Raw genomic sequence first — 20,004 nt, 5'->3', positions numbered from 1 at the left:
CATATATGATCACAACTTAACCCTAATGGAATCTATCTTCCACTTCCCATATGGAAGACAAAGTCCTAAACTCATCCAGGTGCAGTGTCTCTGCTGAGAATGTGTGCCAGGAATGGGACTTGACTTCCCCATCTGGTCGTCAGCTCTGGTGGTGTCCATGATATTCCTGATAGACATTTTGAAGGAAGTTAAATGTTTAGAGCCCGGAGCTAGGGCTGGAGGTCTCTTCCTCCACACCCCACTTAGCTTTCTGTCCAAGTCAGTTCAGGCTGCTATAACAGAATACCATAGACTGAGGGGCTTAGGTAACAGTCATTTATTTCTCACAGTTCTGGAGGCTGGGAATCCAAGATTAAGGTGCTAGGGGATTTGTGTCTGGTGAGGGCCCACTTCCTGGCTCACAGGCAGCTGTCTTCTCACTGTGTCCTCACATAACAGAAAGGACAAGGAAACTCTCCAGGGTCTTTTTTATAAGGCCACTAATTCCACTCATGTGGGCTCCACCCTCATGACCTAATCACCTCCCCAAGGTCCGACTTCCAGGTACCATCACTTGGGGTGTTAGGTTTCAACACATGAATTTGGAGGACACATAAACATTCAGTCCATAGCACTCTCCTTCCATCACTTTTATCACTGATTATTTTGCTCGAAGGGAAACCCTGCTATATTTTTAAATTGCCCTGGCACTGAGTCATAGTGAGCCCAGTATCCCTGAACTGACACCTTAATTGGTCCCAGACGGAAAGGGAAAACTATTGCTCTTACACCAGTCTTTCCTCCCTGAAGGCCTGATGCAGGTCACATGTGAAGTGGTTTCCTGTCTCCAAGGTCTACTCCCTGCTGACAGCAGCCTGCATGTCACACTGAGTCTCCTGAGCTGGACAGTCTCTCTCCAGAGAGCTGAGTTGGCGGGGTGGAGGGGAAAGGAGGGGATGTCTGGCTAAGAGTCTGATGCAGACACAGGCGTGAGGACAAACCCCTCTCATCTGGCAAAATAAACTCAACACAGGGCATGGGAAGCAAAGAGCCTCCCTCAGCCTTTGGGATCAGGGGAGTCTCCAGAGATGAAGTGACATTTGGCAGCAGGTAAGATGATGACGTAAGCAGAAGCCTCTTAAAGGCAAGGTAGGAAGAATGTTGGGACAAGTATAGGAATGGAAAGACATGAGCCATTCCTCCAGACCACTTTTTAAAGAGCCTAGAGACACCATCTGTAAACTCCTGGGCCTCGTTATCACCCCTCAGGGCACTGGCCCCACGCAGCACCTGCAAAGTCCCCAGAGGAGTCCCTTCTAGAAAGTTCTGCTTTCTGTTGCTGATGGAGTGAGTGCTCGGGCCTATGTCTGTGTGTCCCCAGTAATAATCAGGAATATGAATACATTTTCCTTCATCACTACCGTGTGCAGATAGGAGTTAAGAGACGATGGCAATAAAGTGGGTGCAACTCCTTGGCAAAAGAAACCTTGTATGTATTACAGACCCAGAGATCTTCAATACAAGTTCACGGCTGGGGAACTGCTCTTTGTTGTGGGGATTGCCTGGTGCAGAAACTTGCAGAGAAGGGCCGGGTGTGCAGCTAGCATGCCGAATCACCGATCACAGAGCTGTGCTCTCTCCATCCCTTCCTCTCATTTCTATTCCCAGGTCTCATTACGTGCAATGTCATATGCACACACGCAGACACACAGGAATACCCCATCACGGCCAGGACGGCGGTGCCAGGGGAGGTGTTTTGCATGAATTCCATCCTTGGGGTTGGAAGCACTTGCTCAGCTGTCAACTACAGATAGCCTCGTGTAGAAGATGATGTTAATTAGTTTGCCATTTAAAAAACGGGGAAAAAAACCCCACTGCCCACAACAAGCCACGTAGGGGCCTGAAGCCCTACCCTGACAGCCAAAGTGAAGCACGGCCCGCTAATGCAGCCTTAATTCACTTTGTTGGCAGAGAAAGCAAGCTCACCATGCTGCTGCGGGAGTCCCTGGGGAACGTGAACTGCCGCACGACAATGATCGCTCACATCTCGGCCGCCGCCGGGAACTATGCCGAAACCCTGTCCACCATCCAGATTGCCTCGAGAGTGTTGAGGATGAAGAAAAAGAAAACGAAGGTAAGGAGCTTGCAGGGGGTGCAGGTGGCTGAAGGAGCTTTCGTAGCCCTGCCCTGGAACTGAGTCAGAAAGGGCCAAATCAATATTTCGAATCCCCCAGCACCAGGGGCGTGGTGAGCGTGGCTGGCTGCCGCTGGCCCGGCTCAGCAACCACCCCGGGGCAGGAACCCCTTCTGGCCGATACTGAAGTCACTTCCCCTCCGCACCGCTGGTGCTTTCCTCGGTCATCCAGCCTGGACCCCTAACAGGGAGTACTTGGTCCACTTTAGATAGTTTAAATGGATTGCTACTTTGAAAATTTTGAGAGGGACGGGAACTATTCATAGTTTATCTCTTGCCTACCTTGGTCCTTCAACTGACTGACCCCTCCTTGCTCAGGTGGCCCTACTTCCCTTGCATTTCCAGGAGGCATTCTCAGGCTGCTGGGTGATGTCATGTTAATTCAGTGGTTTCTGGTTGATGCAGAGTCTGCTAGAAACCACTGGGCTCGTTTTCTCAGGCCGAGGCAAAGCCAGGACAGTGGTGGTGTGACAAGAACATTTGAGAAAATCATCATGATTGTGGTCACACTGGTCCATAGCCAGCTGGTGATTTGCGGGGGGCATTCCCCCTCCTTTTTGTATCTTTCTTTTTTTTTTTTTTGGTCAAAAACACATCTTTCCAGTGTTCCGTGGCACACGTTGTCACAAATGGTTTGGGTGTGCAAACTGGTGACCCCTCCTCAGTCCTTAGGCAGTCGGATGGGACCCGAGCGGGTCACCCCGTTTCACGAGCAGCCTCTGCTTCCCCAGTGCGCCTCACAGGGGTTTCCTTCGAGTATGAGGCCGTGACGTGCATAGCTTGGGTGACTGGCCTGGCACATCCCGGGTGACAGCCCAGAAGCAAGGAGGCCCACTGGGGTCTGGATGGCCTATATGGAGCCGGTGGCCTCCACCCGTTGCCCCACGAAGTCAGGGTCCCTGGGAGGGCTGTCTTAGAAGGGTGGCCCACACTAACGGTTCCCCTCTCACTCACAGTACACGTCGAGCTCCTCCGGGGGAGAGAGCTCCTGTGAGGAAGGCAGAATGCGCAGGCCCACCCAGCTGAGACCCTTCCACGCCAGGGCCGCCGTGGAGTCGGACTTCCCAATCCCTCAGCTGTCTAGCGACCCCGACTACTCCTCCAGCAGCGAGCAGTCCTGCGACACGGTCATCTACATTGGGCCAAACGGCACGGCCCTCTCTGACAAGGAGCTCACCGACAACGAGGGGCCTCCAGATTTTGTCCCTATCGTGCCGGCCCTGCAGAAGGCGGCCAGGGGTGACAGCCGGTCCGCGGAGGCCGGAGAGGCCGCGGCCAGCAAGTCGGAAAGGGACTGCTTGAAGTGCAACACGTTCGCCGAGCTGCAGGAGAGGCTAGATTGCATTGACGGCAGTGAGGAGTCCAGCACGTTCCCTTTCGAAGAGCTGCCGGCCCAGTTTGGGGCACAGCAAGGAAGCAAGAGTGTCCCGCTAAGCCAGGCAGCTGGGGCAAGCCCACTCTGTGAGTCTGATAAGGAAGATGATGGATCAGATAGCCAGCTGACAGCCAGAGAAGGCAGTGAGCCCCCGGGCTCCAAGGTGCAGGGGAATCACTCCCCTGTCCCTGCTGCGTGGCTCACCAACAGCCCCACCCCTGCCTCACCCAGAAGCATCCCGGGCAGCGGCAGCCAGCACGGTTCTTCCCAGCTCGTGCAGAGCCCCAGCCTCCAGAGCAGCCGGGAAAGCCTGAACTCCTGTGGCTTTGTAGAAGGCAAGCCCAGGCCTATGGGCTCCCCCAGGCTGGGCATCGCCAGCCTGTCCAAGACCTCAGAGTACAAGCCGGCCAGCTCTCCTTCCCAGAGGTGCAAAGTCTACACCCAGAAGGGTGTCCTGCCTTCTCCTGCCCCCCTGCCCACCTTCAGCAAGGATGCAGGCATGGTATCTAGTGAGTCCCTGCTGCAGCCCGAGGTACGTACCCCCCCGGTCGGAATGAGCCCCCAGGTTTTGAAGAAATCCATGTCTACTGGGAGTGAAGGGTTCCCGGAAACCCCTGTGGACGCCGAACGTCAGGCAGCCACTTCTGCAGATGCCAAGAAGGAGATACGCAGCACCACGATGGTGACAGTGCAGCAGCCCCTGGAGCTGAACGGTGAGGACGAGCTGGTGTTCACGCTGGTGGAGGAGCTGACCATCAGCGGGGTCCTGGGCGGCGGCCGCCCCACCAGCATCATCAGCTTCAACAGCGACTGCTCGGTGCAGGCCTTGGCCTCGGGCTCCAGGCCCGTCAGCATCATCGGCAGCGTCAGCGAGGACCTCGAGTGCTACTCAAACGTGGCTCCTGTCTCCGAGGTCAGCATCACGCAGTTCTTGCCCCTCCCGAAACTGAACCTGGATGAGAAGGCCCGGGAGACAGGGAGCAGGCGTTCCTCCATCAGCTCCTGGCTGAGCGAGATGAGCACAGGCAGTGACGGTGAGCCGCCCTGCCACAGTTTCATAGCCCAGACGTGTTTCGGGCATGGGGAAGCAATGGCAGACCCTCCGGCCTCGGAGTTCGTCAGCGGCACGCAGAACACCGCTGTGGTATGCCGAGAGAAGCCCAAGGAGGGCCCCGACAGTTTGCTCCTCTTGTCGGAAATGGGGGACGACTCCTTCAACAAAGCAACCCCCGTCAAAGGCTGCAAGATATCCACGCTGGGCAAAGCCATGGTCACCATCTCGAATACGGCCAGCCTGAGCAACTGCGAAGGGTACATCCCCATGAAGACCAACATCACGGTTTACCCCTGCATCGCCGTGAGCCCCCGGAACGTCCAAGAGCCCGAGGCGTCCCTTGCCACCGTCAGCTCAGTCCCCAAAGCAGCCCGGTCTCAGGAGAGCAAGGAAAGTGGTGCAAAGAAAGAGATGAAATTTGAGGACCCCTGGCTGAAACGAGAAGAGGAGGTAAAGAAAGAGAATGCCTATCCCCACGAAGCAGGGATGAGGCACGAGACTGCCCCAGGCCCCCCAAAGCCTGAGGCCAGAGCGGAACAGGACAGGAAGGCCAGCCCCAGCGACGGGCTCAGCAGCAGCAGCGGTGAGGTATCTGCCTCCCCTGTGGCCGACAACTTCAGGAGGGTTGTGGACGGCTGTGAGACGGCCCTGCCCAGTGTGGCTGCCCAGAGCCCTGTGCACCTCAACAAAAGCCTGAAGTCGAGCAGCCTTCCCAGGGCTTTTCAGAAAGCCAGCCGGCAGGAGGAACCGGACAGCCTCTTCTCTCACTGCCCTGCCGAGACCAACGGCATCGGCCCGGCTTCCAGCGCCCAGCCCTCCAAGGCCACCCTGGAGAGGAAGGTGGCGTCACCCAAGCACTGTGTCCTGGCTCGGCCCAAAGGCACTCCCCCGCTGCCCCCTGTCCGAAAGTCCAGCTTGGACCAGAAGAACCGGGCCAGCCCCCAGCACAGCGCCTGCAGCAGCAACTCCAGCAGCCCCTTGAACCAACCGGCGCCCTTCTCCGCCAGCTTCCCAGACGAGCCTAGCGGCAAGACGAAGGATGCCGGCAGCTGCAGCAGCAAGCTCTTCGGTGCCAAACTGGAGCAGCTGGCCAGCAGGACCAACTCTCTCGGCAGGACAACAGTCAGCCACTACGAATGCCTCTCGCTGGAGAGGGCCGAGAGCCTGTCCTCCGTGAGCTCCAGGCTGCACGCGGGGAAGGACAGCACCATGCCCCGCACGGGGAGGAGCCCGGGCCGCAGCGCCGGGGCCTCGCCCACCAACCCGGGCCCCGCGCAGTCGGCCGGGGCCTCGCCCAAGGCCAGCCAGTCCAAGATCTCCGCCGTGAGCAAGCTGCTCCTGGCCAGCCCCAAGGCCCGCAGCCTGTCCACCTCCACCACCAAGACCCTGAGCTTCTCCACCAAGTCCCTGCCGCAGGCGGTGGGCCAGAGCTCCGGCCCGGCCCCCGGCGGGAAGCACATGTCCTGGTCCACCCAATCGCTGAGCCGGAGCCGGGGCTCGGGCCTGGCGTCCAAGCTGCCGCTGCGGGCGGTGAACGGGCGCATCTCGGAGCTGCTGCAGGGCGGCGCGGGGCCCCGGGGGCCGCCGGCGCGCGCGGGGCCCGAGGCGGAGGAGCGCGCGGCCACCGCCGACGAGCGCCCGCCACCCGCCGTCCCGCTGCCCTCGCCCTACAGCAAGATCACGCCGCCGCGCAGGCCCCACCGCTGCAGCAGCGGCCACGGCAGCGACAACAGCAGCGTGCTGAGTGGGGAGCTGCCGCCTGCCATGGGCAAGACGGCGCTCTTCTACCACAGCGGCGGCAGCAGCGGCTACGAGAGCATGATGCGCGACAGCGAGGCCACCGGCAGCGCGTCGTCCGCCCAGGACTCCATGAGCGAGAACAGCAGCTCCGTGGGCGGGCGCTGCCGCAGCCTCAAAGCCCCGAAGAAGCGCGCCAACTCAGGTAGGCTCGGGCCCTGGCATCGACGGGCGGTGGGCGGGCCCCAGGACTCGAGGGTGGGCGCCCCTGTCCCCAACCGCCTGTCACCTGCTGGGGACAGAGCCATGGAGGGCTTCACTGTCACACCACAGGCAAGTGCAGACTCCGGAATGTTCCGGTCCAAATGTAGGGACTGTGGTCAATGCACATCATAAGCCATTTGTTTGCCTCAAATCAAAGAAACCAACCTCAAGGGACCCATGCAGTCATGTTGTAATTCTAGACGTTGTGATGTAGATGGCCCCATTCACCCACCCCATCACAGATCGTGAAATACGATGAGGAGGTTAGCCTCCCAGCACGTTCAGGAGTCATCATGGCTGTCAGAATTTCGATGTCTTTATTTCCCAGGCGGTGTATGCATCAGGCTTTGATCTATTTTGACGGTGCTCTGCTTCAGACCCTCAGCCCTGAGTCTCAGCAGAAGACCCGGGAGCAGAACCCCCTGTATAAGACAAGTGGAGAACAGAAATCCATTCAGTATAACGTGACAGCTGTTGGGTCCTATTTTCAGGGTCAAGGGCATTCAAATGTATTGATAGCAGTTACTAAAAATAGCAAAGAAGTGTACCTAAGCCAGAGCCTTTGACAACAACAACAAAAAAATCTGGCCTTCCCCGTACTCGGTTGTTAAACCTTATTATTACAATCTACCCAGCCTTGGTCTTCAAAGTCCAGATTATTGTGTGACGTTTGACATGTGCTCACATGAGTTTGAGTGCTACAGAGTGCTTTCACGTACTCTAACTTAGCATCTTGAATCTACCAGTCCAGTTTATTCTTACAATAGCTTTACCCTTTTTTTGACTTGTATGGTTTGGTTTGGCTGTTACACTGGAGCAAAGAGGAAGAAAAACTAACCACTTGGAGAGTGGACCGCAGGCTCTACACGTGTCCTTGCTTGCTGCTACCTCCTTTTGTAAATGCTGTTCTCGAGGGTCCCTTGTTAGGTTAGGCTGTCTGTGTAAAATCAAAGCACCAGTCTGGGTGCCAGAGATGGGATTTAATAGAGAGTGCTGAGGGCGTCGGACTGCTGCGAGCAGCTGCCGTAGATCCCAGGCTCCATAATGGATACGGCAGTGGAGATATGCTCCTTGCAGGCTGGGTGACCTTGTCTCGCTTATTTACGATTATTATTAAGAAAAATGCTGGCTGTCAGACATGATCAGCATAAATCAAAAGCAACTTCTTTAAGAGAAGCCATAAAACTCCTCAAAGGAAACTCCTAGCTCGATGGCATGATTTTACAATTACTAGAGACATTTGGAACTGCAGAGGAGACAGGCAATTATCTGTTAGTGGAGGTTGCTTTAATGCTTTGGTTATTTCCTTAGTGAAAATGAACTAGAAATATACTGCCAGGAAGAGAACCTTGAGTTTTTTGAGTGCTTTGTAGTACAGGTAACAGCGGAAACAACCGAACATCATGAATGTTCACCTTTCCAGTCCCATTCCTGGAGATTCCATGTCGGTGGAGAGTGCGCAGAATTCGACCTGGTGCAGTGGGATGATTGATCTAGAAAGCAGGAGACTTGGGGTCTTGGGCTGTGTGACGTTTGGGGAATAACTATACTCTCTGGGCTTCAGTTTTCTCACATCAAAGTAAAATGAAAGGGTTGGTAGAGAACCACCATGGTATCTCTGATGCTCACGTTGTAGAAGTTGGTGCAAATAATATAAAGAATATTGGTGGTAATATGACTTCTTTTCCATATGACGATCCGTAGTCAGTGGGATTTATTTTTATTTTTTATTTCCTTTCCTTTTTTAAATTTTTATTTATTTTACATTTTTATTGGAGTATAATTGCTTCACAATGGTGTGTTAGTTTCTGCTTTATAACAAAGTGAATCAGTTATATATATACATATGTTCCCATAACTCTTCCCTCTCGCGTCTCCCTCCCTCCCACCCTCCCTATCCCACCCCTCTAGGTGGTCACAAACCACCTAGCTGATCTCCCTGTGCTATGCGGCTGCTTCCCACTAGCTATCTATTTTACGTTTGGTAGTGTATATATGTCCATGCCACTCCCTCACGTCGTCCCGGCTTACCCTTCCCCCTCCCCGTATCCTCAGGTCCATTCTCTAGTAGGTCTGTGTCTTTATTCCCATCTTGCCCCTAGGTTCTTCATGACCTTTTTTTTCTTTTTTCCTTAGATTCCATATATATGTGTTAGCATACGGTATTTGTTTTTCTCTTTCTGACTTACTTCACTCTGTATGACAGACTCTAGGTCCATCCACCTCACTACAAATAACTCAATTTTGTTTCTTTTTATGGCTGAGTAATATTCCATTGTATATATGTGCCACATCTTCTTTATCCATTCATCTGTTGATGGATTAGAGACCTAAATGTAAGGCCAGACACTATCAAACTCTTAGAGGAAAACATAGGCAGAACACTCTATGACATAAATCACAGCAAGATCCTTTTTGACCCACCTCCTAGAGAAATGGAAACAAAAACAAAAATAAACAAATGGGACCTAAGAAACTTAAAAGCTTTTGCACAGCAAAGGAAACCATAAACAAGACCAAAAGACAACCCTCAGAATGGGAGAAAATATTTGCAAATGAAGCAACTGACAAAGGATTAATCTCCAAAATTTACAAGCAGCTCATGAAGCTCAATATCAAAAAAAACAAACAACCCAATCCAAAAATGGGCACAAGACCTAAAAAGACATTTCTCCAAAGAAGATATACAGATTGCCAACAAACACATGAAAGAATGCTCAACATTATTAATCATTAGAGAAATGCAAATCAAAACTACAATGAGATATCATCTCACACCGGTCAGAATGGCCATCATCAAAAAATCTACAAACAATAAATGCTGGAGAGACTGTGGAGAAAAGGGAACCCTCTTGCACTGTTGGTGGGAATGTAAATTGATACAGCCACCATGGAGAACAGTATGGAGGTTCCTTAAAAAGCTAAAAATAGAACTACCATACGACCCAGCAATCCTACTACTGGGCATATACGCTGAGAAAACCATAATTCAGAAAGAGTCATGTAGGGCTTCCCTGGTGGTGCAGCGGTTGAGAGTCCGCCTGCCGATGCAGGGGACACGGGTTCGTGCCCTGGTCTGGGAATATCCCACGTGCCGCGGAGTGGCTGGGCCCGTGAGCCATGGCTGCTGAGCCTGCGCGTCCGGAGCCTGTGCTCCGCAACGGGAGAGGCCACAACAGTGAGAGGCCCGCGTACTGCAAAAAAAAAAAAAAAAAAAAAAAAAAAAAAAGTCATGTACCACAGTGTTCACTGCAGCTCTATTTACAATAGCCAGGACATGGAAGCAACTTACGTGTCCATCAACAGATGAAGGGATTTATTTTTAAGTTGTTAAATTTTGATCAGGCCTCTTCTGTGCAGTTAGAGCTTGGTGATATGGAAGTTGCAAGTGTGGTTGGGGAGGAGCAGGCAGCGTAGAAGACAAGGCCACTGTAAGAAGTGCATAATCTCACTGGCGAGCAAGGATGAAGAGTGTGGAACAGGGAACAGTGAACCGTGAACCAAGGTGCCTTGCCAAGTGCTGACTGAGGTTGTGAGAGCTAAGGGTAAGAAGTATTTAGACAAAGAGGGCCCAGAACATTGAAGAAGGCTACAGGGAAACATTGGGATTGGGCCAGGCCTTAAAGGATGCTGGGACAAAGCGGGTAAAGGGCGTTGTAGGCTGAGGCAGTGATGGGAACACGAGCTTGAGGCAGTAAGAGCATGGTTTACGGATAAAGAGCGGGGTTAACTCAACAAGGGGGATATTCTTAATGGATGTAATAACGGACAGAAAATGTAAGCCCAGATCAAGTTATTCCTTGAACGTCTGGCCACTGTGATAAGAATTACTGCAGTTGGCAATGGGGAGTCATTATAGGTTCCTGGCTGAGAGTGTCATAAGGTGACAGAAGCTGTGGGTTGCTTTCTATAGATGGATTTTCATCAATCCTTCCACCGTTCCTTGCCAGCTCCCCCGTGGTAGGTACACGAATGTATACGTGTAGCCATTAGCCATGAAGTAGAGTGATGACAGCCAGATCAGGTGGGGAGCGAATGTCCACCCTGTCCAGAGGGCATTCAGTTGCTAAGAGGATGGAAATCGGGGATGGGTAGTTGATGGCGTAGTTGCATCAGCTTGGCCGCCCCTGAGGCCCCATCCTTTCAGTGATTGATAGCTCTTTGGTATCATGTATCATGTGGGCTCTCCCAGACACGCTCTCTCTTCTTCCTCATGTTCCTGACACTTCACCCCAAACCTGGTGTGTTATCCCCTTGGCTTCTCTCTTTTTTTTTTTTTTCCTTCTCTCTCAGGCTGGCTGGGGAAATATGAAAATTAGATCAGCACCTTGGTCTGAGTGAGGTTCATTGCCACTGTAGTAGGCCCGGGTGTGGTGTGACACAGCATCCAGAAAGCCCAGGAGAGAAACCAGCCAGGGAGTGTGTCGGTTCTGAGATGCACCCAGGGCTTGACCTGCCTGGACGTGAGCTCCTGAGAGCCCTGTTCGGCGCTTGACTCAGCCTGTTGGGTCCGCAATGCTGGGCTGGTACAGGTTACCATGAATCAGTTCGACACCATCGATTGATGCATTGGTTGGTTGGTTGGCTGACCGTGTGGTCCTACAAGTTAGCTGAGTTCTTTTCTATGTACTTCTCATATCTCGCCCTGCTGGTGACCTGTGTTTTAAACATTAAGCCTATCCTCTATTTTCTTTCCCACTCTAAGCACCAAACACTGTGCCTTCCCTTCTCTGGGTGCCGAGTAAACGTTACTGACCGATGGGTTGCCGGGTTCAGTTAGCAGATCCACTGCACCAAAACCTGTGACTAGTTACTGCTCCAAAGGGCCTAGAGCACCATGGTTCGCTCTGTCTGTACCCCTCGGCTTGTTCGGTTCTCAGGTGCCATCTTATTTTGTTTTAATGAATTCAGGAAACACAGTGGTTCCTGGCTTAATGAAAACGGGGATAAGGCAGGCAGCATCTTGGCAGCTGTCAGATTTCTAGAGTGTTTCTAAGAGACTCTACCTAGAAACAGATGAGAAAGGGTTCCAAATGAGATAGCCTTTTTGACTATAAGTTGGGAACTACTAGAAAAGTAATTGGCTCGCTAAGACACCAAGGAAGCCCCTTAGAGTGGAGAGTGGGTGGAGGCAGGTACGGGGCTGAGAGGCCTAGAGCAAGTGTGTGAGGGGCCTGGGCTCTGCAGCCGGGCCCCTTGCCATCTCCTGTCCAGCCTGGGAAGGGTTCACTCTTCACTTCAAGCTTGCAGCAGCCAGTGCAGCCCCATCCTCATTCATCTGGGAGGCCACGGAGCTGACCCTTGCCAGCCAGTAAATCCACACACGCTGATCTTTCCCCTCCCCCTCCCCCTCCCCCCTGCTCGTTGCGGATGCCCGTGGGTCCTCCTGGCATTCGTGCTTTCTGCCTTTTGACTCAGTATCTTTCTAGTGCCTGTACCCTGAGTCGGAATGAAGATGGAGGGTGACGGAGGGAAAGCTGGTGACAGCGGGTTCTCAGGGGTGGGCGGTGGGGATGGACATCAGCTTGTTCCCTGAGGAGTGTCGTGAGTCCTCGGCGCTCAGAATGCCCATGTTTCCTGACATTTGACCTAAGAAGCAGCATCTTCAGACTCAGTGTGGACACTTTTTTAAAAAAATGTTTTTGGAGTAGAGTTGCTTTACAACGTTGTGTTAGCTTCTGCTGTACAGTAAAGTGAATCAGCTATAGGTCTCATATATCCCTTCTTTTTTAGATTTCCTTCCCATTTAGGTCACCACAGAGCTTTGAGTAGAGTTCCCTGTGCTATACGGTAGGTTCTCATTAGTTACCATTTTATACATAGTGGTGTACGTATGTCGAATGTGGACACTTTTATCTGCACTCAGTGATGATACAAATGGAAGGCCCAACATCAGACTCCTCACTGGGGCCATCAGTGCTGCGGAGGGTAGAGTGGGACGTGACAGGCCGGGGGCCCCTCCCGCTGCACGCAGGCGGCAGCCACGCCTGGATGGGGAGGGGAGAGGGTGGGCTCAGGTCAAATTGGGGCCATTGCATGCAGCAAAGCTATTGGCGTTTATCAGCTTAAGTGCTTTGTTCTTTTTTTTGCACACTTGACGTCTCCATGTCCAGACTGAGTGCCGGGCTGATGAGCAGGGAGTGATAGAGAAGAAAAAGGAATCCTGACCCACTGGCATCAGGACGTGTGATCCCAAACCAGACAGCTGCATCTGACGGGGCCCCGCACCACTGTTGCCCGACTAAGGCGCTTCCCCGCAGCTTCCTTACAGCGGACACGTCCCTGACCTTCCAGCAACCTGGAAGGAAGTGGTCATTGACAGGGACTAGGTTCAGCAGAAAGCTGGAAGCATCTGCTTGAGAGGTGGAGAGGGTGGAGCATTCTGAAAATCCAAGAAATCATATTTCTGTGGGGACCCAGGTAAAGGCCCTGTGGTCAGTTCTCTCCTAGTGATGACGTGGCGTTTGGGCACCGTTGTTTCCTGTGCCCTTTCCAGCAGTATGAGGGCGCCACCCCTCCCTCTGAAACTTCCTTCACAGCATTAAACTCCATTTCCTCTGGTGTGACCACATTCCCCTGCCCCTGCCCTCAGCTTTCCCCATCACACCCCAAGTAAGGCTCCCAGTGTACCTGTGGAGGAGACGAGAGGGGAGGGGAGGCTCCTCAGTGAGGGGTGCAAGACCTGGACGATATCAGTTCATTCATGGAATTGATTTACCAGTGACCAAATTCAGAACGCTCAGAAAATGCAAGATAGCCGTTCACTACATGCGGGAGAAACCCCCAGACTGCAACTCACCCGACAAGGGGCACTCACTTCCCAGCCTGGCAGGGATTGATTGACGTGGTGAGGAAGTTGAGAAGATTGCAAAAAAGCATGGAAAGAAGGCAATGGGAATTAGATTGTCTTCAGGGTATTTCTATTAAGCTGCGAATAGCCCAGTGAAATGTCATTCTCCATTCAGGCTTCTTTACTTCTCTTTCCCCAATCGGGGTGATCTCATAGGTTGTCCTGGAGTGGTTTGGAAGGAGATAGTGACCCTTATTCCTGATATTTTCCCATCTGATCACATCCCATCTGTGGCAGCCAGACTCCTAGGTAGCCCCCAACGGTCCCTGCCTCCTGGCATTCACCGTTGCTTCGTCCCCTCCCATACTATACTAGGGTTGGTCTCTGTGTGCAGTAGAATAAGGCGGTGAATCACTTCAATAGAAGTGAGTGATGGTATGTCACTTTCAAGATTAGGCTGTGAAAGACGCGGTAGCTGCTCTTTTCCCACTCTGGGTAAACCAGCTGCTATGCCGTAAGTAGCCCTGTAGAGAGGCCCACCGGGCAATAAACTGAAACTCCGGCCAACAGCCACATGAGTGAGCTTAGAAGTGGATGCTGCAGCCCTAGTCAAGCCTTCAGATGATGGCAGCGCCATCTGACACTTTGACTGCAGCTCACGAGAGACCCTGAGCCAGAACCACCCAGTTAAATAAGCTGCTCCCAGCTCCCTGCCTCACAGGAATGTAGCTGCTGGGTTTAGGCTAATTTGTTACACGGTGATAGCTAACTGATACACCACCAATCCCATGACCCTCCTCAGTTCCTCCCCTATTTCTCACGTAAACAGATCCTTAGAAGAGTCATCCCAGAAATGTCTGAACACGTGCACCCAGTGGATTAAACGACTGAGATGCCCATACATGACTGACCTCGCTTTTAGAGGGGTTGTTGCTCCCTGACTTGTCCTCGGGGTCAGGGGAGGTAAGGGGGAGGACCAGTCACCCTTCCTAGGGGCTGAGTATACATTATCCAACTGAGGGAAAAGGGCTTACTGGGAGCCCCGTCACGAGTGTTTGCTGCCTGGTGGCCAGGCCCAGTCTCCACCTGAAAGATGCTCAGACTCTCCCTGCCTCTGAGAGCTGGACATCCTCCCACTGATGCAGTGTTCCTCGGCCTCCCTACAGGTTCTGCAGCAGCCCCATCTGACGGGGGCTGGAGCTGAGCCCACAAAGGCAGAGCCGTTTGCTCAGCGTCAGCTAGCTTGATCAGGCCGACTTAAAAAACCCAAAACTATCAGCTGGCTTATTTCCATTGTCAAGGAGACAGATATTTACTTTGCTTCAGTGGTTGACACTTCCCAGTTTTCTAAGTCAGTGCGTGTGAGTGTGTGCGCGCGCACGCGCATGTGCTCGTGCATGTGGGCATGCACGAGATAAAGATCTGGGCCCAAAAAAGGAGCCTGTGGGACAGAGTATGCTTTGTAGAGAAAATGAACTATCAGTATGTACTTAGAGTCCCTCGTCGTCTCCTGAAGGAAAGCCCACCAACCCACACTCTCAACAGTCACGTGCTACCCAATCACCACCACTGCCTGGAGCTGCAGGTGGTGGCTTTCCACGTTCCTAGCTCCCTGGGGTGGTGAGAAGGTCGTCCTGTGCCTTGGCCCCCCTGATGATATACCGAAGAGTTCTGGCTCTTTTCCTCTCTGAGCTTGTGGTACTTTAAGCTTTCTTTAGCAGTCAGTGGATCTCTCAAAGTTGGAGAAAAGTACACTGTCTTTCTTTCTGGAAGGGTCATCAGGCCACACAGGCCATGGTGGCCTGGCACTCAACAGGCAGAACCCACTGGAATTGGGGGGAGGAGGATGGAGGGAGAGTGGTGCAGAGAGGGCACGAACTCCTCCGGGGTCCCCTGAGCACCATGGGCGTGGTGCTGTAAGGACCCGTGCTTCCCCCAACAGTAGCCCACTAGCGATGCAGCCCGTCTCCCAGGTCGTCCAGAAAAACCACCAGACTGCGCATCCTTTGCGTTCTCGGCGTTCCTCGGCCTCCCTACGTGTTGTGCAGCAGCCCCATCTGACTGCTGCTGCATCACGGCGTGGAAGCTCTCTTGCTCTCCCTCACTCTCACTGGAGTCTGACTGGGTGGAGCCCACTCTATTTAAAAGCAGAATCAGCCCAGACTCTAAGTGCAGGTAGCCAGGGCTTCAGGCAGACTCAACCTTCTTTCCTTGGACTCAGGAAGGACCACATATCCATCCTGAGTTAAATGAGATCGGGCTCCCTTCAGCATCAAGATAAACCGGTTGCAATGGTGTCACATTTCCCAACCATCCTCCTTCCAGGAGAAAGCAAGCCTCCTAGATGCCCCTTACTAGAGGCGGGAGCTGCCAGGTGGGTGTGCCTCAGGGGATGCAGCTGTTTGAGGAAGCATTACCACCTACAGGCCCAAGCTTCCCTCCCAGGGGGCCAGGCCCACAGCCTCCCAGCGGGAGAGGGGCCGGAACCAGGGGAACAAACATGGTGGTTGCCCAATGCACGAGGCTAGATCCACTTCAGATGTGGGTGAAAAGATTAGGCCCCGTCCTCAGAAGCCAGGGCCTGGCTTCACTCACTCATGCCACCAGTCACCAGCAAAAGTGGTGCTTGGTGCAGTGGTGCCCCTGGCCCTGCCAGTCCTATGGTGATTGCTTTTAGAATCCTCTAGAGACCTGCCTCTAAGGGCACAAATCTCATGTTATCTGTCGGGCTGCACCCCGCAGGCCTGCAAGCCTGTAGTTGTCCAGCCTCGAGACCGAAGGAAGAGCCCAGAGACAGCGACAGAGACGTCAGTGGTGTTTGGACAGGGGATCTTACACGAAGGGTCCTGGAGCCACACCCCACCTTGTTCGGCAGGCAGGACACGGAAGCAGTCTCCACTACTCAGGGGAGAAGGAGGCTACCCTTTATAGAGGGAGTTGACGTCAGGTGGGCTCATCAGGACTGAGTAAGCCCTCTGATAAAGAGGATTGAATAGTCAGTGAGTGAAGCAGGGACTGGGCAAGCAGCGGATGTACAGAGAGCAAGAGAATAGCCGTCTTAAATGGCTTCACCATGCAGTCTACCCGTACATACCCTGCACCACCCTTACGAACTTGGTCCACCCCTCTTCTGCGATATCCCTGGCGTCAGGTGTGTAGAGGTGCACTGCAACCAAATACCACAAATGCAGTACAGACACCAGCAGCTAAAGAGTATCAAGAGCCCGAGAGGTGGGCAATCTTTGGAGCCAGGAGCTTATCCGGCCGATTTTTCACGGAAGTTCACAGGAGGACGACAGTGGCGTCTCGACGTAGACCCAGCAATCAAACTCATTTTGTAGTGAGGCCACCGTTGTCACCCGGTCCACAAACAGATTACCTCCGCTCAGACTAGGGATGAAATGTAAGATGTTTAACAGACAGATTACAGGGAAGATCGTGATCATTAAGCAAAATAACAAGCAGTGTCAGCATCCTGAGATATCACCACCCCTGCCTGTGGTTTGCCTCCTTGCCTGCAGTACCATATTGCCCGTCCACCCCCAGTCCCTACAGCCGGTGCTGAATACTGGAGAGGCGATGTGATAGAATGGTGCCTTTCTCCAGTAAGGGCCCTGGATTCATTCCCTTAGTAGTCTGCGGGGGGAGTGCAGGTAGAAGACAGGTAAAACCTGTAGGTCCCTTTCTAATCCTATTCCCCACGAGGCAGCAAACCCAAACCACAAGGGGCTTACCTGCCAGTCTCAGGACGATTTTATAACGTGTTCCCCTGGGGGTAGATCCTGTCGCCAGGGCCAAAGTGAGTTGTCGTCCTGACCGGTAGTTGGCAACGGTCCTTCGGTGGGCAACTGTTGAACTCCGGTTGTGTTGACTAGTTTCCTCTGGGTTAACATGGCGTCGGCACTGGGACGATTGCTCCTGGGATGTTCAGTTATAGCTCCTAGGGCTTGAGTTAGTCCCTGGCCCACAGGTTGAGAGAGTGAGTTCCCATCTCAACTGTTGTTTAAGTAGCCCAGTCACCCTTTCCATTAGCCTGGCAGCAGTGGGGTCGTAAGGCAGGTGGAAATGCCAGTGTATGTCATGTTTATCGGCCCATTCCTGAACTGCATGGTCCTTGGTCACTGTCAGTGTCCATGGGGGTCCCATATGTCATGCTCAGCTGTCCTAGATGCCAGATGGTGGTTGTTTGCATTGCTGGGTGACTCGGGTAGGCCTTCTGTAACGTCTTCCACCTGTTGTAATGCACTGTAGACGGCAGATAGCTCTTGCTGCCACCACACCGTATCATTGCTCTGCCTCCTGCCAGAGCTGGGACCAGAGGCCCAAGAGCGCTCTTATTAGTTTGCCGTTGCCTTGGGCCCCAACTAAACCCTTCTGGGTAACTGGCCACATCCAATTCACAAGCCAGTTCCTGAGTTAATATCCCTAAAGCCTGGGCCTGTAACCGTTTAGGCATGGTAGGTTGGGGGTTTGCTTGTCTTACCCGACCAGATAACACCCTTGATAGGTAATCCAGGTCCTTCCATTTTGTCTGTATTCACCAGCCATCCCTGGGCAGTTAGATGAGCCATGAGCACGGGGCTGCTACTTTTAAACTGGAAAGAGACCCGGAGGTTAAGAAGATAGCATTAATATAATGGAACAGAAAGACATCTCTCACAGTAGACAGCTGCCACAGGGCCCCACTGCAGGATTATCCCTGCAACCTTTGGGCCCTACGATGTTAATGGACAGCCTCCTCGGGATTACCCCTGCAACTTTCCATTCCCGTCCTTTTTTCCCAACATCTCAGCACTCACAGGAGTTTCCTCGGTCTCCCAGCTAGGCTCGCCAGTTCTTGGGATGCACCCTGCAGGCCCACAAGCCTTGCAGTTACCCAGCCTTGAGACCGAAGGAAGAGCCCAGAGACAGCAACAGAGTCATCAGTGGTTTACTGGTCAGAGGGATCTGACGCACAGGGTCCTGGAGCGACACCCCACCATGTACGGCAGACAAGATATGGCAATAGTCTTCACTACTCGGGGGAAAAGGAAGCTACCATTTATAGGGGGAATTGATGTCAGGTGGGCTCATTGGTTATCAGGGACTGATTAAGCCCTGTAATTAAGAGGATTGGGTAGTCATGTGAGTGAAGCAGGGACTGGTCAAGCAGGGGATTTATAGAGAACAAGAGAACAGCCATCTTAAATGGCCTAACCATACAGTCTGTATGATTTCTGTGTATTTTTCATCTCCTCAAATAGATTATGAAGAAAAAAATCAAAAGGATATTCATGTTCAGTGAGCACCTACTATGTACCAAGTTCTGTGATGTTTAATTATAACCCATCCTTTAGGGAAATTGTTTATTATCTGATATTTTTATTTTTTATTTTGGTAGAGAATGTGGGCAATGGATTTTTTTGGTGGGGGGCGGTACGCAGGCCTCTCACTGTTGTGGCCTCTCCCGTTGCGGAGCACAGGCTCTGGACGCGCAGGCTCAGCGGCCATGGCTCACGGGGCCAGCTGCTCCGCGGCATGTGGGATCTTCCCAGACCAGGGCACGAACCCGTGTCCCCTGCATCGGCAGGCAGACTCTCAACCACTGTGCCACCAGGGAAGCCCGGCAATGGATTTTTTAAACAAGGGAACACTGAGACTTTGGGCAAGTTACTGAAGTCTTTTGTACCTTAGTTTCTGCTTCTGTGAGAATTAAATTAGATACTAGGCTTGTCTGTGACAGAAAACCCTAATAACAATGTAGAGATTAATTTCTCATGTAAAAGTCTGTGTAGGGGGTTTTAAGGGAAAATACTCTGTGTGATCGTATCATGGTGGATACATATCACTGCACATTTGTCCAAACCCCAGGATGTAAACACCAAGAGTGAACCCCAGTGTAAACTATGGACCCTGGGTATCCCTATGGATAATGACGTGTCAATGTAGGTTCAGTTGTAACACATGTACCACTGTGAAGGTCTCCAGGGTGTCAGGAATCTAGGTTCCTTCTCTTGTTTTTCTGTTGTTTACGATCTTCATGTCATGGACCGGCCAACAGGCCCATATTCCATCCAGGACAAAGGCGAGAGGACGAGGAGAGCAGACCTCATCCTTTCAGGACACTTTCTAGCTGTTACACGGGGCAATTCTGCTTCTGTTGCAGCGGTGGAGCTTAAGTCACATGTACCACACAGGGTACACCTGGGTGGCCGTGTGCCCTGCTCCAACTCAGGGTCTTCTGCAGAGGAAGAAGAGGGGGGCAGGTACTGGGGGGCAGCTCGCAGTCTCCGTCACAGTGTGTAAGGCACGATAAGTAGGGCCTGGCATAATCAGTGCTTATTCCAGTGTTGTTGTTAGAAGCAAATAAACTCCTCCTACCACAATACCAAACACTAGGATCTTTTCTCACTAATGGAACGTCTCTAATTTCACGGTAACCCTTGTCCGTGCTGAGGGTGTGGCCAGGGTGACTCTCAGTTCTCGTGTCCTCCAGCGTGTGTGTTTCAGGGGGGAGACCACAGGTGGCTCGACAGGGAAGGGGGGACATCTGAGCTTGTGGAGGTAAAGCAAGTGCCAGGTAAGGAAGTGGATGCTGAGGCGGGAGGTGGGAGGCTGGAGGGGTTCAAACA

At 52.7% G+C, this 20,004-nt stretch overlaps 1 protein-coding gene across 1 annotated transcript in view; it reads left to right on the top strand.

The window, feature by feature from the left end:
• Positions 1 to 20,004, top strand: part of KIF26B (kinesin family member 26B) — a 498,005-nt gene that overhangs the window by 465,413 nt on the left and 12,588 nt on the right. The window contains exons 11-12 of the mRNA XM_079904855.1: positions 1,951 to 2,113; positions 3,130 to 6,544. Of these exons, the coding sequence (XP_079760981.1) occupies positions 1,951 to 2,113; positions 3,130 to 6,544 (3,578 nt within the window). The remainder of the gene's footprint in view (positions 1 to 1,950; positions 2,114 to 3,129; positions 6,545 to 20,004) is intronic.

Source organism: Stenella coeruleoalba (genome assembly GCF_951394435.1).
Source record: "Stenella coeruleoalba genome assembly, chromosome: 1".
NCBI lineage: Eukaryota > Metazoa > Chordata > Mammalia > Artiodactyla > Delphinidae > Stenella > Stenella coeruleoalba.
The sequence above is the reverse complement of the archived record's forward strand: the minus strand, read 5'-3'. Positions and strand labels throughout refer to the sequence as shown.